The sequence below is a fragment of the Tetrahymena thermophila genome, assembly GCF_000189635.1.
Source record: "Tetrahymena thermophila SB210 genomic scaffold scf_8254397, whole genome shotgun sequence".
Taxonomy (NCBI): Eukaryota; Ciliophora; class Oligohymenophorea; order Hymenostomatida; family Tetrahymenidae; genus Tetrahymena; species Tetrahymena thermophila.
Genome location: NW_002476180.1, coordinates 124,474 through 141,117, shown reverse-complemented (window position 1 = coordinate 141,117; position 16,644 = coordinate 124,474). Strand labels below are relative to the sequence as shown.

The 16,644-nt window shown below is 22.5% G+C and overlaps 6 protein-coding genes across 6 annotated transcripts; 2 read left to right on the top strand and 4 right to left on the bottom strand. All coding sequences in view use genetic code 6, as the record gives it.

The window, feature by feature from the left end:
* Positions 1-291: 291 nt before the first annotated feature.
* Positions 292-1,806, bottom strand: TTHERM_00823850 (CRAL/TRIO domain protein; the record flags this gene model as incomplete). Its single annotated transcript, XM_001031487.3, has 1 exon — positions 292-1,806. One exon carries the CDS (start codon positions 1,804-1,806, stop codon positions 292-294), a length of 1,515 nt encoding a protein of 504 aa, XP_001031487.2.
* A 570-nt stretch (positions 1,807-2,376) lies between these two features.
* Positions 2,377-3,997, bottom strand: TTHERM_000823849 (CRAL/TRIO domain protein; the record flags this gene model as incomplete). Its single annotated transcript, XM_012800008.1, has 5 exons — positions 2,377-2,518; positions 2,570-2,817; positions 3,134-3,361; positions 3,481-3,776; positions 3,907-3,997. 5 exons carry the CDS (start codon positions 3,995-3,997, stop codon positions 2,377-2,379), a joined length of 1,005 nt encoding a protein of 334 aa, XP_012655462.1.
* Positions 3,998-5,263: 1,266 nt separating this feature from the next.
* On the bottom strand, positions 5,264-6,268 carry TTHERM_00823840 (transmembrane protein, putative; the record flags this gene model as incomplete). Its single annotated transcript, XM_001031486.2, has 1 exon — positions 5,264-6,268. One exon carries the CDS (start codon positions 6,266-6,268, stop codon positions 5,264-5,266), a length of 1,005 nt encoding a protein of 334 aa, XP_001031486.2.
* Positions 6,269-9,323: 3,055 nt separating this feature from the next.
* On the top strand, positions 9,324-11,733 carry TTHERM_00823820 (transmembrane protein, putative; the record flags this gene model as incomplete). Its single annotated transcript, XM_001031484.3, has 9 exons — positions 9,324-9,391; positions 9,454-9,806; positions 9,912-9,977; positions 10,051-10,155; positions 10,211-10,297; positions 10,354-10,500; positions 10,555-11,135; positions 11,205-11,358; positions 11,423-11,733. The coding sequence occupies 9 exons, from the start codon at positions 9,324-9,326 to the stop codon at positions 11,731-11,733; spliced, it is 1,872 nt and encodes a 623-aa protein (XP_001031484.3).
* A 1,425-nt stretch (positions 11,734-13,158) lies between these two features.
* Positions 13,159-15,539, top strand: TTHERM_00823810 (papain family cysteine protease; the record flags this gene model as incomplete). The annotated part of the gene is made up of 3 exons (XM_001031483.3): positions 13,159-13,456; positions 13,969-15,060; positions 15,154-15,539. The coding sequence occupies 3 exons, from the start codon at positions 13,159-13,161 to the stop codon at positions 15,537-15,539; spliced, it is 1,776 nt and encodes a 591-aa protein (XP_001031483.1).
* A 356-nt stretch (positions 15,540-15,895) lies between these two features.
* TTHERM_00823800 (ubiquitin carboxyl-terminal hydrolase) lies at positions 15,896-16,612 on the bottom strand (the record flags this gene model as incomplete). The annotated part of the gene is made up of 1 exon (XM_001031482.3): positions 15,896-16,612. One exon carries the CDS (start codon positions 16,610-16,612, stop codon positions 15,896-15,898), a length of 717 nt encoding a protein of 238 aa, XP_001031482.1.
* Between the last annotated feature and the right edge of the window lie 32 nt (positions 16,613-16,644).

Below are 16,644 nucleotides of genomic sequence, written 5' to 3'. Positions count from 1 at the left end.
AAAAAATATTAGCCCGCCGTGGGGCTCGAACCCACGACCACAAGATTAAGAGTCTTGCGCTCTACCGACTGAGCTAGGCGGGCAACACAGAAAAATTAAAAAAATAAAATTTTCTGTAACTAATTTTTTGCAGTGAACTCATAAAGAATTTGAATAAAAATAGTTTATTGAACTAATTAATATTTAAAAATAAAATTATTTAATTATTGAAAGAAATACTTTGTTATATAAATTAAAAATTATTAAATAAAACAAAAAGAAATGCAAAATAAAATAATAATTTCTAAATTATCAAGCTAACTCATCAAGAAGCTTTAAAGGATCTTCTACATCCATTTTGTTGTTGTTAATAGCTTTGTTTGCATTGTTATTATTATTATTATTATTATTAAAATTAATTGATGCATTATTATTTTAGGAATTTATGTTATTGTTATAGCTTACAATATTTTATGCATAGTTTTAATTTTACTCTGCTGGAAATCCAGCTTCTTCTAAATATTGTTGTAATTGCAAATCTATTTCCTCCTTTTATTGTTAATCTAACTTATTGAATTCTTGATACATGTCTGTCATTTCTTATTCTTAAGCATTAATTTCTTCAAATTATTCTTTTATATCTTCCATTAATTATATGTCAACCTAATTTTGTTTAGCAGTAGCAACGCCCTAGTTTAATACATTTAACACTCTTTTATTTGTAATTGCATCCTCTACTTACAATTTGTTCTTTTTGAGAGTTTGTTACTTATTTAGAGTTGTTTCAATAGTTTTTTGTATAATGAGATACTCTTTCAAATACTGTTATTTCTTTGCCTTTTCAGTTTCTTTGCATTCCAAAATTTTATTCTTTAACTCTTGCAAATTTTCATTATACTTTGAAATATTTTTTTCTAAGATTTAAATATTGTATTCTAATTAGAAAACAACAGATTAGTTTGTGAAATAATCTTCGTTCATTTATGATTTTTTATCCTTGTCATAGAAGATGATCTTTTTTCCTATTTCCTTGTCCCCAAAGTATTTAACTTAGCCATCTTTTTCTAATAACTCTAAAAAGAGCTTAACTTCTCCTAAATTTAAATTTATCTTGGATGCTTATTGTAAGATATCACTTTCAAAAGAAAAATGATCATTATACCATTGTTGATTGCTTAAAAACTCTATGAATTTTTTAAAGTGTTTCACAATCAATTTTTTACTTACAATAAAATTATTTTATTCTTATATTTCAGTAATTTATTGTAAAATTTGAGGGTTTTGCATACTGCTATCTTCCTCATCTTATTTTTATGACTTAAAGTAATTGAAAATGTTTAATTTTTAGAACAACCCTGCTTTCTTTTATTGTTTTTCTTATTAATTTTTCTCATATTCTTTAATCTTTTCTTGATCTTTTAGTTCTTTAGCAGTGTCTAAATTCAGCATTTTCATTAATTTTAATTTGTTCCCAGCATATGAAAAGTTATTTTCTTAGGCAAGTTCTTCAATTACTCTTTACAAGCTCATAGGTTAGAATCCATTAAAATTGAATACTTAATGAATATATTCAATAGAAATAATACAACTTTTTTCATACTTTTTCATAAATTGCTCAATGGATTTTCCCCAAAATTCATGCATTTTTTATTTCTAATTATCAAATTCATATTATGCAAAATATGGTATTATTTTCCTTTTTTCCCTAAATTCTTCAATATCTAAGAGAACTTGTGCTACATCTTCAGGAACCTTTTTCATATATTCTGGAACCTAATGATTTTTTATATTTTAAGATGAACTATTGCTAAAACTTTCTTCTTCCATTTTCTTTCTTAGTTTATAATAATTTATTTGATTAATATTAAATTTGAAATTCTTTTAAATTATTGATAAATTTTGTTAGAAATCTAAAATTTGATTATTGGCTCCTTCTTTGATATAAAACCCTTACTAAAAAATTTATCAATGATTTTGAGGAAAAAAACAATTAATTTTTTAATTTTACTTAAAAACTTATGATTAATTTTTCACTCACTTAAAATCAACTTATAGTTTGAAATTTCAAACTAAATATTGACTTAAATAAACTGGCTGGATATATTAATTCTACTTTCATTTAAACCAAATCAAATAAATATTTTTATTCATTTTTTGTTAAAAAATTTTATTTTTATAATTTTAAAAAGCTGTTTTTTTTATATAAATTAAAATAGTCTTTTTTTAATTTAAACTATTAGGAGTAAACACATTACCATTTTATATATAAATTATTATTTAATTAAATGAAAAAGTTTGTTTATAAAAAAATTAAATTTATTTTAATCATTTAACTACTACATAAATAATAATATAAGAAGAATATATTTAATATTTAAAAATTATTTTTATATAAATTCATTACAATAATTTTTAGCAAATTTTGTTGTTTTTCAACTATCCTGTGTGATATAATTCTTTATATTTATCTTTTGAAATTAAAAATTCTTCAGGTTTATCTGATTCGAGCATAAAATTTGGATTAATTTTTATTGGTGGCCTTTTAATTGATTAATAATAGTTAGATAAAATATCAAAAAAAAAAAAATACCATGAATTTTCAATATTTGGGTAAGCACCACCAAATTTGGTTTCCACCTGGTTCTTGTTAGTATGAGTCCATAAGCCCTTAGCTTCAGATGTTTTTTCAAATTATATTTTCTCAATAGTTGTTTCATCCAGTAAGGCTTTTACTACACCCCAAGAAAAAGTTACAGAAGTTGGACAGTTAACAGCATATAATCTGAATAGTCTACTTTTGTAATGATCCATAAGATAGACAATAATTTTTTTATGAGTCTGATTTATTTAAGAAAAAATGATAAAAAACAAAAAATATTTAATCAAATTTATTGAAATGAAAATTTTGTTAATTATTCCTAATTAAATATCTGTTTGATTAATTTGTTAATTCAATTTCCATAACAAAAAATCCTATTTTTAATGATTAGTTTTTTTCAGGTATATTCAATAATATTTATGACTATAAAAAATTGTAAATATTGACTATAGTTTATTATGATTTCTAGATTTTTAATTTAATAAAAACCACGTTTCAAGTGAAATTAGTTATTAAAATGATAACATAATCTTTAAACTTTAAGTAAAAACGTACACTTATTGGTAAACTGGTGAAGCCCATATTGTTAAGATCTTAAATGATGACCCAATTCTCAACTTAGCCAGGCAAAAAGAATTGATTCACTATAATTTCTATAAAGTAAGTTACACCATCTATGATCTATTCTAAAGTGTATAACTTCATATCGATCTTGTAAATATTTAATACAACTATAGGTCTAAATCTATGGTCGATACCTGATAGATAACAGATACCTGATTGCTATTTTATAAAATTAAACATTTTTTCAATGTTTTTGTCTTATTCAATAAAAATATTTTATTATTTTTAATGCTCTAAATAAAGTGCATAAACTAATGTTGCTATTAAAAAAATTATACCAAAAATTAAAGAGTTAAATCTGTCATTTTAGGAGGTAATGAAGTAGAGATCCATTAATTTTAGTCTTGAATTGAAGAAACTGTTTTATCAAATTTAAAATTATTTGCTTCTAAAAATCTCAATTTCATAGAAGGTGTCCATAAAAGGTCATTTTTGCAACAATCCTGTTTTTTTTCTACTAAGTATTAATCAAACTCTTTCACCTTTTATTCTTCTTCATCTATCATCTTAATATGCCCATCGAAATACCACCTTAAAATCTTAGATTTAGATTTTTAAACATACTAACATTCCTCTAAGTTTTATATAAAAAATGCATTAATGAACAACTCTATTAAAAAATAAATAAGTGCTTCTATCAAATCCAAAATGATTTAAAATTAAATGTTTTGAGTAGTAAAATAAATTAAATAGTTTTAAATTACTAGGAGGAAAGTATAAATAAGCTTCAGGAGGTTATCCTAAATAAGAAAGATCAGGATTTACTAAATTCTGAGATTAAGCTTAATTTTCCATCCTTATATTTTAGTTGGCTTTAAGTAGTGTTTTGCTTTTTCTTTTTTAGCTTTATTTCTTTAAAAATAAATTTTGATTATATACTATAAATTTATTTAGAATTAAACGAATGAACTTAAATAAAAGATTTGTTTGTTTAATAATATTTTCAATTGTCCTTCGAGCAGAAAATTTTGTTAAAGATTCATTTAATGTTTTTTATTACAATTTTATGTGTATTATTGTGTACATATTTATGTAAAAAGTACAATAAATTTTTCAAAATGAGTAAGTTGATTTCTGTTCATGAATCGACCTTATCAAATGTAATGATCTGATTCGAATTATATAAGCCTTTTGTAGATTTTAAATTTTTCTTCACTTTTTATTAATTCACATGTTTTTTATTTCATATTTTATTATGATTAATATTAAAGTCAAAAAAAAATTTATTTGTTATTGATAAATATTTGTTTAAATAATTCAAAAAATTTACTCTCATTTTTTAATGAGTAGCAATAGTAATTTTTGGCTTTAAAAATAAATTTAAAATGAGATTAATCTCTTTAACTAAAATTAGGCAAAAAGCGTTAGTCTTAGGTGGAGTATTTAAATCTCTTACAATTATCATTACATAAATTAAAAAGATATTTTTTATAATAAGTTTGAAAATCTCATTACTTTTAAAATAAATTTTATAATAAAATTACTCATATAAATTAATTTCACCATATTTATTTTCAAATTCTTTTAAAAGAAATATAAATTTTAGATAATTAGCATAAAAAATTAAAAGAAAAATCTTTTAAAAATTTCTATAAATAAATCCTCTTAAAATTAATTTTAAATGAGATTCATGTATATATGTCTTTAACTAAAATCAGGTAAAAAGTTAATATAGCTTCGAACTATTAAATATTTTGCAAATTTTTTAATCTTATTTTAAAAATAAATATTGTTAATTAAATTTCATCAACAACTAAAATAAATTAAATTCTTTAATGAAATAAGATAGCTAAATAACTAAAGAATTTTAATATTTAAATTTTAAAAAAATCTTTGAAAATAGATTGGTTAACTCAAACAATGTAAATAGTGAATAGAGAGAGAACAAATGAAAAAATATTTAGTAAATATTGGTTATTTTTATTATATATTTTTTTATATACCTTAAATACATGTTAATGAATATAGTTGTTTTAAATTAATTATGTTTAACTAAGTGTATTGGTTGGTTAGTATTTTAGAGTAATATATTTTAGTAATTAGGAAGATTTTTTTTAATTTTCAGGCTGCTGCCATTTCATAAATGAGTGCATTTTCGTCATGAAATCTTTTGGATTTCTTATTACTGATTTTTATTTTAAAAGGTAAAGCAATAATTGCTATCATAAAAATGAGGTAGAAAATGTAAAAATTGTTAAATTAGTTAGCTTTTTCATAAATACTTCTTAGAGGATTATACTCTAAAAAGCAATTATCTTTTATAGAGGTTTTGATATATGACAAATCTTAGTGTAAAGGATAAAAACTGTAAAGATCTAGTATAGACAAAGCTTAAAAAATATAAACACAGTACTTTAAGTTTTTCTTTTCTTTTATTAAGACAGTAGAGATAAATAAAAAGGTAATGAATAGGAGAACATTTCCAGTCAAAACAATTAATTTGAATAAAGTGGAGTTAGAGTATAGTACATAGCTATCAAAGAACAGAAGAGCAGAATAGCATTAGGAATCTAATGATATTTAGTTTTCTATATAAATTTTTACAAAAAGTGGGGTACTCTACTTATCGCTTATATTTTAATTTTTTTCAAAGCTGTTAATTTAGAAAGAAATATTTGTATCACTTTAGGGTAGATGCTCTTGATTTTCTTTTAAGAATTTAATGTCCACAGCAGGAGTGTAATGAGGATTGCTTCTTTTAATAAACAAGCTAAAGTTTGAATCTTTACTTATCTCAACTTTTTCATAACTTTCTTCTTGATTTTAATCAGAAATAAAAAATTCTGAAATTGGGCAAAGGTTGGAGTGAATTTCTGGTTAAAAATTAATTCCTTTATATTAACAATAATTGTCATCTTATTATTAATTATTTTTTCCTGCTAAATTAGCAAAGCTAAAGAAATTATAAACTTCAAAGCAAATTTGATAAACTCTAGTTCTTGAGTTTTTATCAGTTATTGATATGGTTCTTAGAATAAACGTTTCATCATCATAGTCAATAGTCCCCTGAGCTTACATTGACTTTCCAGAACATTCACTTTGGTCTTCTACAATTTTAATGTTCATCAAGTAATTTTTGTATAAATTCTGTTGCTAGTCTATAATTTTTTCTTAGTATTAATCTATCTTTTAAAGGAAATAGAATTAAGAGTACATAATAGCTCCGAAAATTATATTTAAAGCTAAGAAAATAGCTATCTTATTAATATTCTGAGTTTTCATTCTTCTTAAATTTATAATTGTACTTATTTATATCTAAAAATTTTTAGAATTACTTTTACTTTGAGAATAATTAATTATTATAATCACACTCTTAGCTTATTATCCTATTTAATGTAAGGGAATGATTAGTTATTAAAAAAATTAATATTTTAAAGGTGGAATTAATTAAAAGATTTATAAACAAAGATATTCTTGTCTAAACACTAATCCTACCCGCAAGAAAGCTAAAGAGCAAGGATAAATTACCTGATTTTTTATATGAATATTATAAAACCACCAACCTACCTAATTCATTTTAAAGATATAAAAAAACAATAAAAAGAGAGAAAAAAGTAATAAGTGGTAAGAATATCACTTTGAGATCAATTAATAAGTTATGTTTTCATTAGGGAAAATATTTATTGTTTAATAATTTTTCTTTATAATTTACATTTTTTTAAGTAATAGACTCTACAAAAGAAATCAGTCAATAAATTAATTTGGATACAATATTAAAAAAATAATGATTTTATAGTAGAATTGATTATTTTATAAACGCGCTATGAAACCAAAATATTTGGTATGTTCTTGATAAGATTGCAATTATTTTCGAAATAATTTTTTTAACTTTAGAAAAAGTAAAATATTAAGTAATCATCCCTAAAAACAGAATACTTTTTGGTTAGCGATTATGTAGTTAAATTAAATGTATTTATGAAAGAATATAGATCAAATAAATTACTAAGTGAATTAGTAATAAACATATCATTTAATAAAATATAATTCAATCTCACAAATGCTAAAACAAGTATATTACAATACAAGGATTTAAAGAGATTAGACATATTTTCTAATTACAAAATGGAGTATTTTAGAATTTTTAAATTTACAAAAATAACAATTTAATGTAATCGATATCATAAAATGTACTCTTGAAGTATAATCTTAATAATTTAAAATAGATAAAAAATTCAAAATTCAAAAAAAGCAGAGAAAGAAAATAAAGTGCGTATTTTATCAAATCGCGATACAATTTTTAACAATTTATTTCTTTTTACTATTTTGAAATATATCTGAAATAATGTAAATTAATTCCACCAAAAGATTAATAATCATACAGTCAATCCTTACTTTCGAACTTTATAATTATTACCAAATCAAAATGAATTTTATAAATATTTGTATATATAACAATTAATAATTGTTGTTCTTATATGATTTATAAACACAAGTACACCACCAAAAAAATTAGAGCATAAAAATACAAATTCGAAACTAAATAAAATATCTCTAGCTAAATAATTTAAAATATCAAAAACTTAGCAAATAAATATTTTTATTTCTTACTTTATATTTTTTTATAAAAAAAATCTACTAAGGAGTATCAACAACTTTTAATTGAAATAAATTTGAGGTAGTCTGTTTTTGATTTAAAGATCTTACCAAAAAATAATTTATTATTATATATTCTTATATAAAAATAATAAAACGAATTAAATTTTCCTAAAAATATTTTGACTATCAATTTTTTTCTAAAATAAATTAAATTTATGGCATAAAATAAAATCTTTTAAAAATATTAAATAAAAAACTTCTACATTTATATTACAATGTTAAAATTCAAAAATTTATAGATAAATTTTTTTATTAAAATTTGATTACTTTTATAAATTAAAAAACAGTGTAATTTTAAATTGTCTATATCTTCTCATTTTATAGAGCAATAATTAATTAAAAATTTTCACAAAAAAACTAAAAAAGAATGACTAAACTAAATTTAAATATTAGATAAAGTAGCTTTAGGCTGGATGTATTTTATGTTATTTATCTATATTATTTTATTTGTTCTTTTAATTTTAATTTATTTATTTTATTTTTATTTATATTAATTTTATTTATTTATTTAATTATTTATTTTTATTTATTTAATTTATTTTTATTTATTTATTTATTTATTTTATTTGTATTTAAGATTTAATTTTATCTGAGTTATCATCATCTATTTTTTAGGTTAGTTAATATATGGTTATTGGTTTTAAAAAATTATTCATCAATTATTCATCATCATCATAAAATTATATCATCAATCATTTTTTGTTTGGAAGCATTTTGAAAATTATTTATTTAAAAAAAGAACGGGTTTTGAGAACCATAAAATCAATTTTAAACAGGGTTGTTTGGGTGGATTGGGATTGCATAAAAGATACGAATTTTATTGATATATTTATTGTCCATCGTTAAAAAATTCGATTTATTTCTATTTATGTGGTTTAAAAACTTAAATTTTTTATTGAAAAATCTGTTTAATCTCATGATCTTATGATTATTTGGTACCCTTTAATCACTATCAAGATGCGAATAAGAATAAATTGATCTAAATTGCATTAGCTCTATTCTTAGAGGAAAAATTATCAAGTTTCTACCATCTTGGTTATGATCGATTCATGATAGTAGAGCTTAAATAATTTTTAGTTTCCTTTTAAAAACTAGAATAGTTCTTATGATCTCCTTCACAATTTTGATATTCTTTCTTGATGTGATTTTTCAAATTTTAGTTTTCTTTTATTTAATAATTATTTATTTATTTAATTATTTACTTATTTTTTAAATTTCAATTTTTTTGAGAAAGGGGAAGAAGTGTATATATACGTACATACAAACATATTTTACTAAAGAAATTTTTAATTAAAAATAAATAAATAGTTAATATCTAAGAATAAGACTATTTAGATGAATAAAATTAATTAAATATCTTTATGTTGACCTATAATCATCTCCCACGTTAAATATAATTATTGATTTATGATAAGTAAATAAATCAATAGTTAATTGCTTTTATTATCTATATTCATTTTGAATAATTAACAATTTTATTAAAAGTTTTGTTTATCAGTTTTAACCAAAGTTTGGAATAAGTAAAATGATTAGGAACATAGGAGAAAAGATATTATAAAATAAGAAAGTGTTAATGTTAATAGAAAGGCTATCGTAAAATAATTTTAGAATACCATTAACGAATTAATTTAATTTGTTCATTAACAAAATACTAGCTTTTTAGTATTGTTAGCAGGTATTTTGTATACTACTTATGTAGCAAATGATTCTGAGTACTCAAAAATAGAAGAAAATGCGCTTAGCCCTTCTCTAGGTAGAATGAATACATAAAATCCAAATCTTTTAGATTACTTCAAGTAAATTTCTGAAAGTATGGCAAATTACACTGAATAAAAGGAAGTCCTCTAGTTTTTAGAGAAATTTTTTGATGAAAATAACATGGAATATCAAGTATAAAATTTCACTTAAAAAACTGAAAATGGAGTTGAATAAAGATAAAACATAGCCGGCCTTTATCGTTCTAAGAGATCTAACAATTATGAGTGCAATCTTATCTCATTCGATATCAGTAACATATATTTTTAAATTTTGAAATGATTTATAAATATTTAAATTAATTATAAAAACAAATAAATATTTTATTAAACTATATAAAATCTTTTATTTAAATCAGATCCTGTCCATAAAAAGATTAGCATTCCATTTGCTTTAGCTTTTGCCAAGTATTATGAAAATCACAGTAAATATTTTAGAGATTTAAATATTATAAAAAATGAAATGCTGCAATCAAATAATATATTTTTGTTTATCAGAAGTAAACTATCTTTCTAGAGACATTATATTCTTAGGCTATGATAGCAGGGGTAAGAAATACGGATACTCAGTAGAGCAGTTTATTAAAGAAAACTTATCAGAAAGTAATTTATCAAAATAAATTAATATAATCGGAAATGTTTTTTCATTTTATAAAAGATTCTCAAATTCCTAAGTGTGGAGTGATTAGACAAGCATTAAACTTAGATTTGGACAGTAACTTCCAATAGTTGTATTTAAAGACTTGTAAATATTAATTTTTAATTTATTTGTAACGAATAAATTTATCATATAAAATTTAGTGGGTTTTGATGGAAAAGTTCCTGATAGAGATTATTTTTTAGGTTTTAATAATATGATGCATGAGGCTCTTTCTGAATCTGGTTTTAAATATTCTGAGATATCTTTTAAAATTCCTAATATGCTAGGAAATTTCCTTGAGAGAATTCGTAAACTAAAAATTTAATATACTTAAAATGAATAATTTGCATAATTTAAAATAGTTCACGAAGTTGGCCAACAATTATAGATGGTTTTCCCATTGGATTTCTTCAAAAACTTCAAGTATTTCTTCCATATTTTAATGTCAGGTATTTATGGAGATAAGCATGACGCTCATTCTTAAATGATTTATCATGGAATATAAGCAATAACAATCAAAGGAAAGTACAATCCTAAAATTTAGACTGATAATTCAAATACAATTACTCAACTATTTAATGCTGTAGAATCAAGCTAAAGAGCTAACTTCTCTCTTGATGAGCAACTACACGCAGGATCTACTTTATACTATCCATTGACAAAAAATAGATAGATTACTATTAAATTACTGCCTATTAGCATTATCTTAGTATGTGCTCCTTTTGCTATTTAATATTTAAAAGAATATTTTAATAAGAAAAATGATCCATAAACTAACTTAGTAAAAATCCATGCTAGAACCCTTATTGGCGTATTCCACTCCTTTTTCATGCTTTCTCTTCCTACTGTTGCTTAAATTTTATATCCTTATGTTTTTCCTAATTCAGGGGATCCAGTATTTTGTTAAGATTGGTCTTCATTTAGCCATCCTTAGTTATTAAATGTAAAATAAATTTATTTTTTTTTTTAATTAACTAATTTAAAAATGTTTATAATTAATTAATTAAATCAGCTATTTTATCTTCTCGCAGCTTTAATTATACTGACACGTTTATTATTTAAAATAATTCTTGAATACGTAGTCCTTAAAGGAATTCTAAAATGTAGTTTAAAAGAAAGTAAATCAGATGGCGATTTCTCTGCAACTGCAAATGGCTTAATATTAGGTAAGAATAAAAATTTAATAAATAAATAGATAAATAAAAATGTAATTTTTTGAAAAATAATTAGGTCTTTTTACTATCATTTATCTGTTTATAAATACTAGCATAGCTTATATTTCAATAACACTAATGTGTCCATTATTTTACATTTCAAAACCCTTAATACCGAGAAGTGCAAAAGATTTTTTAAGAACAGTTGCTATCTTTGCTTGTTATTATTTAGTCTATACCGCTATTAGTTAATTCTAATTAAACTATTTAAATGAAACAATTGAAGCTGTAATTACTCAACAATGCATACAAACAAGCAAAGTATGGTTTGCTCTATGTATACTATTCAACTTAGTTTGGAACAAGATAGAAATATATTTAATATGAAAATTATAATATCATTATTACAATTTAACTAAGAATGTATTTTTATGCAATTTTCTAATAGTAAAAAAAGTAATAATTAAAATAAAATCATATTAAATATATATATTTATTCATTTAAAAAATAAAATATCCTATATCTATTTACTTTTAATTTAATCATATTTTAAACTTTTACTAATTTATTTAATTTATTCCCTTAACTGCTTAAACCACTAACTAACTAACTAACAAAAGGTTTTAAATCAAATTAATAAAATTAGTTGATTATTTTAAACTTTTTATTTTTTTGCTAACCTTAAATTAATAATTTTGAAGATAGTTAATGAAATAACAAATTTACACAATCTATTTAAAAATAAACTTGTTAATCTAATCTTAATCAAAATTTTTTTAAATTATTTATTTTTTTGCTAACTTCAAATTAATATTTATGAAGATATTTAACGAAATAAGCAAATTTACATATTCTGTTTAAAAATAAACTTGTGAATCTAATCTTAATCAAAATTTGTTTTAATTTTGTTTTTCTATTTAAATAAAGAAATATAAAGTGTCTGAATTTTTTTTCTTTAATCTTTTCAAATATAACAATAAAAATTATTAATGAAAAAATTTTAATGAAAGTGTTAAATTGTGAAATAATTATTTTATTTTTCAAAAATTAAATTATTCAATAAAATTTTATTTCGAGGATAAATTTATTTATTTTTTTTAATTTTAAAAACCTTTCCATTCTTTTAATGCAAATAATTACTTATTTTAGAAAATTTATATCTTAAGCTATTAACTATTGGTTTTGGATGAAATTGACAGATTAGTTGATTATTTTAAATTATTTATTTTTTTGTTAACCTCAAATTAATATTTATGAAGATATTTAACGAAATAAGCAAATTTACATATTCTATTTAAAAATAAACTTGTGAATCTAATCTTAATCAAAAATTTTTTTAATTTTGTTTTTCGATTTAAATAAAGAAATATAAAGTGTCTTAATTTTTTTTCTTTAATCTTTTCAAATATAACAATAAAAATAATTAATGAAAAAATTTTAATGAAAGAGTTAAATGGTGAAATAATTATTTTATTTTTCAAAAATAAAATTATTCAATAAAATTTTATTTCGAGGATAAATTTATTTATTTTTTTTAATTTTAAAAACCTTTCCATTCTTTTAATGCAAAATAATTACTTATTTTAGTAAATTCAGTCTACAAACAACCAAAGACTTGTTCTTTATAAATTAGAAAATATAAATTATTCATGCATTGATCTTGTGTTGATATTTAAGATAAAATATAATTCTTTTATATTAAGTAAATCAATTAGCTTAAGCTAAAATGTGAATTAAATTTCAGATATACTTAAATTTTATTTATAATTTTTATACAAATAATAAATAAATACACTTAAAAAATTAAAAATATGAATAAAGCTGCTAAATTTATAGTTCTAATTAGTATCATTTATTTAGGAGTTATTGCAAAAAATAACAATTAAGGACATATCCATTCAAAAACATTCTAGTCTAAGGTAATTAATCCTCTCTAGTACGTTAAAGAGCTTCCTGATACTTGGCTTTGGAGCAATGTTAATGGCATTGACTATTTGACTTTCGGACGTAACTAACATATCCCATAATACTGTGGTTCTTGCTGGGCTTTTGCAGCTACTTCAGCTCTTTCAGATAGAATTAAAATAGCCAGAAATGCTACATTCCCTGGTAAATATAAATAAAGCTACCCCATAAAATATATTTTTGAATATATTTTTTTAGGCTATTCAAATAAAAATGGAATTTTTGAAAATAAGGTTTTTGTAAAATTTACTTTAAGTAGTTGATTGCATTTCTTAATTTTTAAAGATTTGTTAAAGTACTATCAATTACATTTCTTAAAAAATTCTTAATTTTCCTAACCACAAATTATGATTTAATTATTTTAATAACAAAAAAAAGCCACAGAATTCATTAAATTAAATCGATATAAATACAAAATTTACACCTGCATGAATTAAATTTAAATACAATACTAAATTATTAATTTATAAAAAGTTAAAGGTGTTTTTAATTTACTTTACATTAATTAATTATTAACTTGACAACAAAAATTCTTTAATTTTTCTCTTCAATTTTATAATTTAATAACCTTATTTCATAAATTTACATTATTACATCTGTTTTTGTTTTTCTTTACAAAGTGAAAATTTTTAATTGAATTTAAAATTATTAACTAGATATCAACCTGTCTCCTCAATTCTTATTAAGTTGTTAACAAGATTAGGAAGATTTAGGATGTAATGGTGGTGATGCTAGAAATGCATTTGCTTGGATTCATTCTAATAATATTACAGATGAAACTTGCTCGGTTTACAGAGCAAAGGGATATACTAATGGACAAGCTTGTACTTAATAAATAAAATGCCAAAATTGCTCCCCCCTTATTGGATGCAAGAGTCAAACCAACTATTAGATTTATGGTGTTTCAGAGTATGGTGATGTTTCAGGTGAAGAAGCTATGATGTAAGAAATTTATCAGAGAGGTCCTATTACTTGTGGAATTGCTGTTCCTGATGCTTTATTAAATTATACTGGAGGAATTTTTTATGACAGAACTGGAGATTTAGAAATCGAACATGATATCTCTGTTGTTGGATACGGAACTCTCAAAAATGGAACTAAGTACTGGATGGTTAGAAACTCTTGGGGTACTTATTGGGGTGAAAATGGTTTCTTTAGAATAATTCGAGGTGTTAATAATTTAAATATTGAATCTGCTTGTGCTTGGGCTGTACCAAGAGACACTTGGTCAAATGATGTTCGTAATCTTACTACTGTAAACGAAAAACCTGTTTCTAACTTTTAAAAATCATCAGGCTGTAAAAGAGAAAGCATTTTCAATCTGCCAGAAAAAATAAAATCTTCTCGTCCACATGAATACTTGAAAGCTGCAGACTTACCTAAGAGTTTTACTTGGTAAAATGCATATGGTAAAAATTATCTTTCAATAACAAGAAATCAACATATTCCTGTTTATTGTGGATCTTGCTGGGCTCATGGTGCCACTTCTTCTATAGCTGATAGAATTAATATTGCAAGAAATGGTACATTCCCCTAAGTTGCTCTTTCACCATAAGTTATTATTAATTGCAAAGCAGGCGGTTCTTGCTCAGGTGGTAATGCTATGGGTGTATATGAATTCGGACACACTAATGGTATTCCTGAAGAATCCTGCTAATAATATGTTGCAAAAAATCCTGAAAAATTTACATGCTCTGATATACAACAGTGCATGAATTGTGCTCCTTCGGAAAAAGGATAAAATTGCTGTAAATTAATTTTTAGTTTAAAAAAAATAGAACCATTAAATTTCTTACACTTTCTGAAGTAAATATGATTAATTAAATTTTTAAATAAAAAAGGGGCTTAGCCTAATTTTAAGAAATGGAAAATTTCAGAATATGGTTATGTAAAAGGTGCTGATTAAATGAAAGCAGAAATATTTGCTAGAGGTCCTATTGGTTGCGGTATTGAAGCCACTTTAAAACTAGAAAACTACTCTGGAGGTATTTTTGAATAAAATCTATTATTTACTTCCCTTAATCACGAAGTAGCTGTCGTTGGTTGGGGTGTAGATGAAGCTACAGGTGTTGAATATTGGATAGCAAGAAATTCTTGGGGTTCTTACTGGGGAGAAAATGGTTACTTCAGAATTAGAATGCATAAAAATAACAACGGTATAGAAAAGGAATGTGATTGGGGTGTTCCAATAGTTGAAGAAGAAGAAGTAACTGTTGAAGCATATTGATATTTCAAAAACTAAAAATTAAATTAAAACATAAACAATTAATTTTTAAAATTTATTTGCATGAAAAATATTTGTGTTAAAAAATATAAAATTAAATAATAATTTTGGTTCTTAAAAAAAACATAATAAAATAAATAATAAATAAAATCATTATTATTTTTCTTTGAAAAAATATCGAAAAAATTTAGAAAAAAATAGAAAAAAACAAATTTAATAAAATAATTTTTCAGATTAAATTTTAATTTTTATTATTTGAAAGTTCACAACTAAAATGTTATTTACATGCAATGTGATATTTATATATTTTGTAATAAAAGGTTTTAATGATTTATAATTAATTGTCAATAAATGCATTCTCAGTTATCAAATTTTTAAAGTAATAAGATGCTGAACGAGTACTGGTTTTAACTCTTTGACAAAAATTTTTAAAATACTTTGTAAATATCAGGGAGAAGTGTTTTAGGTGTTGTTTCCCCATGGTTAATTGGAAAGGGTTTACAACCATCTAACTCATAAAGATGACCTTCTATTGGTACTAAGCAAATAAAATGATGTAAAACGTTATCGTCTTCTGGATCAACTTCAGTTTCTCCTTAATGGACAGCTTCTACATGTTCATCTTTAAGCTATTTGTCATTCATAAAATAATCAGCCCTTTATTCAGGAGTCATTTTTTCAGTTTATTTGAAGAAATTGTGTAAGATTGAATTATCGCGAATCATACCTGGAGCTTTTTACATTAAATTCATAGCAGCGTGCATAATAGCTATAGTCCCGCAAGCATTTTCAGCGTATTATTTCATATAATATACCTTTTCATTTATGAATTAACCTTTTTCTTTTATCTATTCAATCTCTTTTTTATGTTCATCACTAGCATTTTCGTCCAATGGGAATATCAATAAAGCTGCTAAAGTATTTTCACTCATATCCTTAAGGAATTACTCATCTGAGTCATATAAATCCTAAAAAGAATACTTTTCTATATTGAAACCTATTTTTTGGATATAATCATTAATCACATCAGGATTGCTTTCTAAAGGCATCCAGTTATCGCTTAGGTCTTTTTACATTTTAAATTAATCTAAGATTGTATTTAAAGATA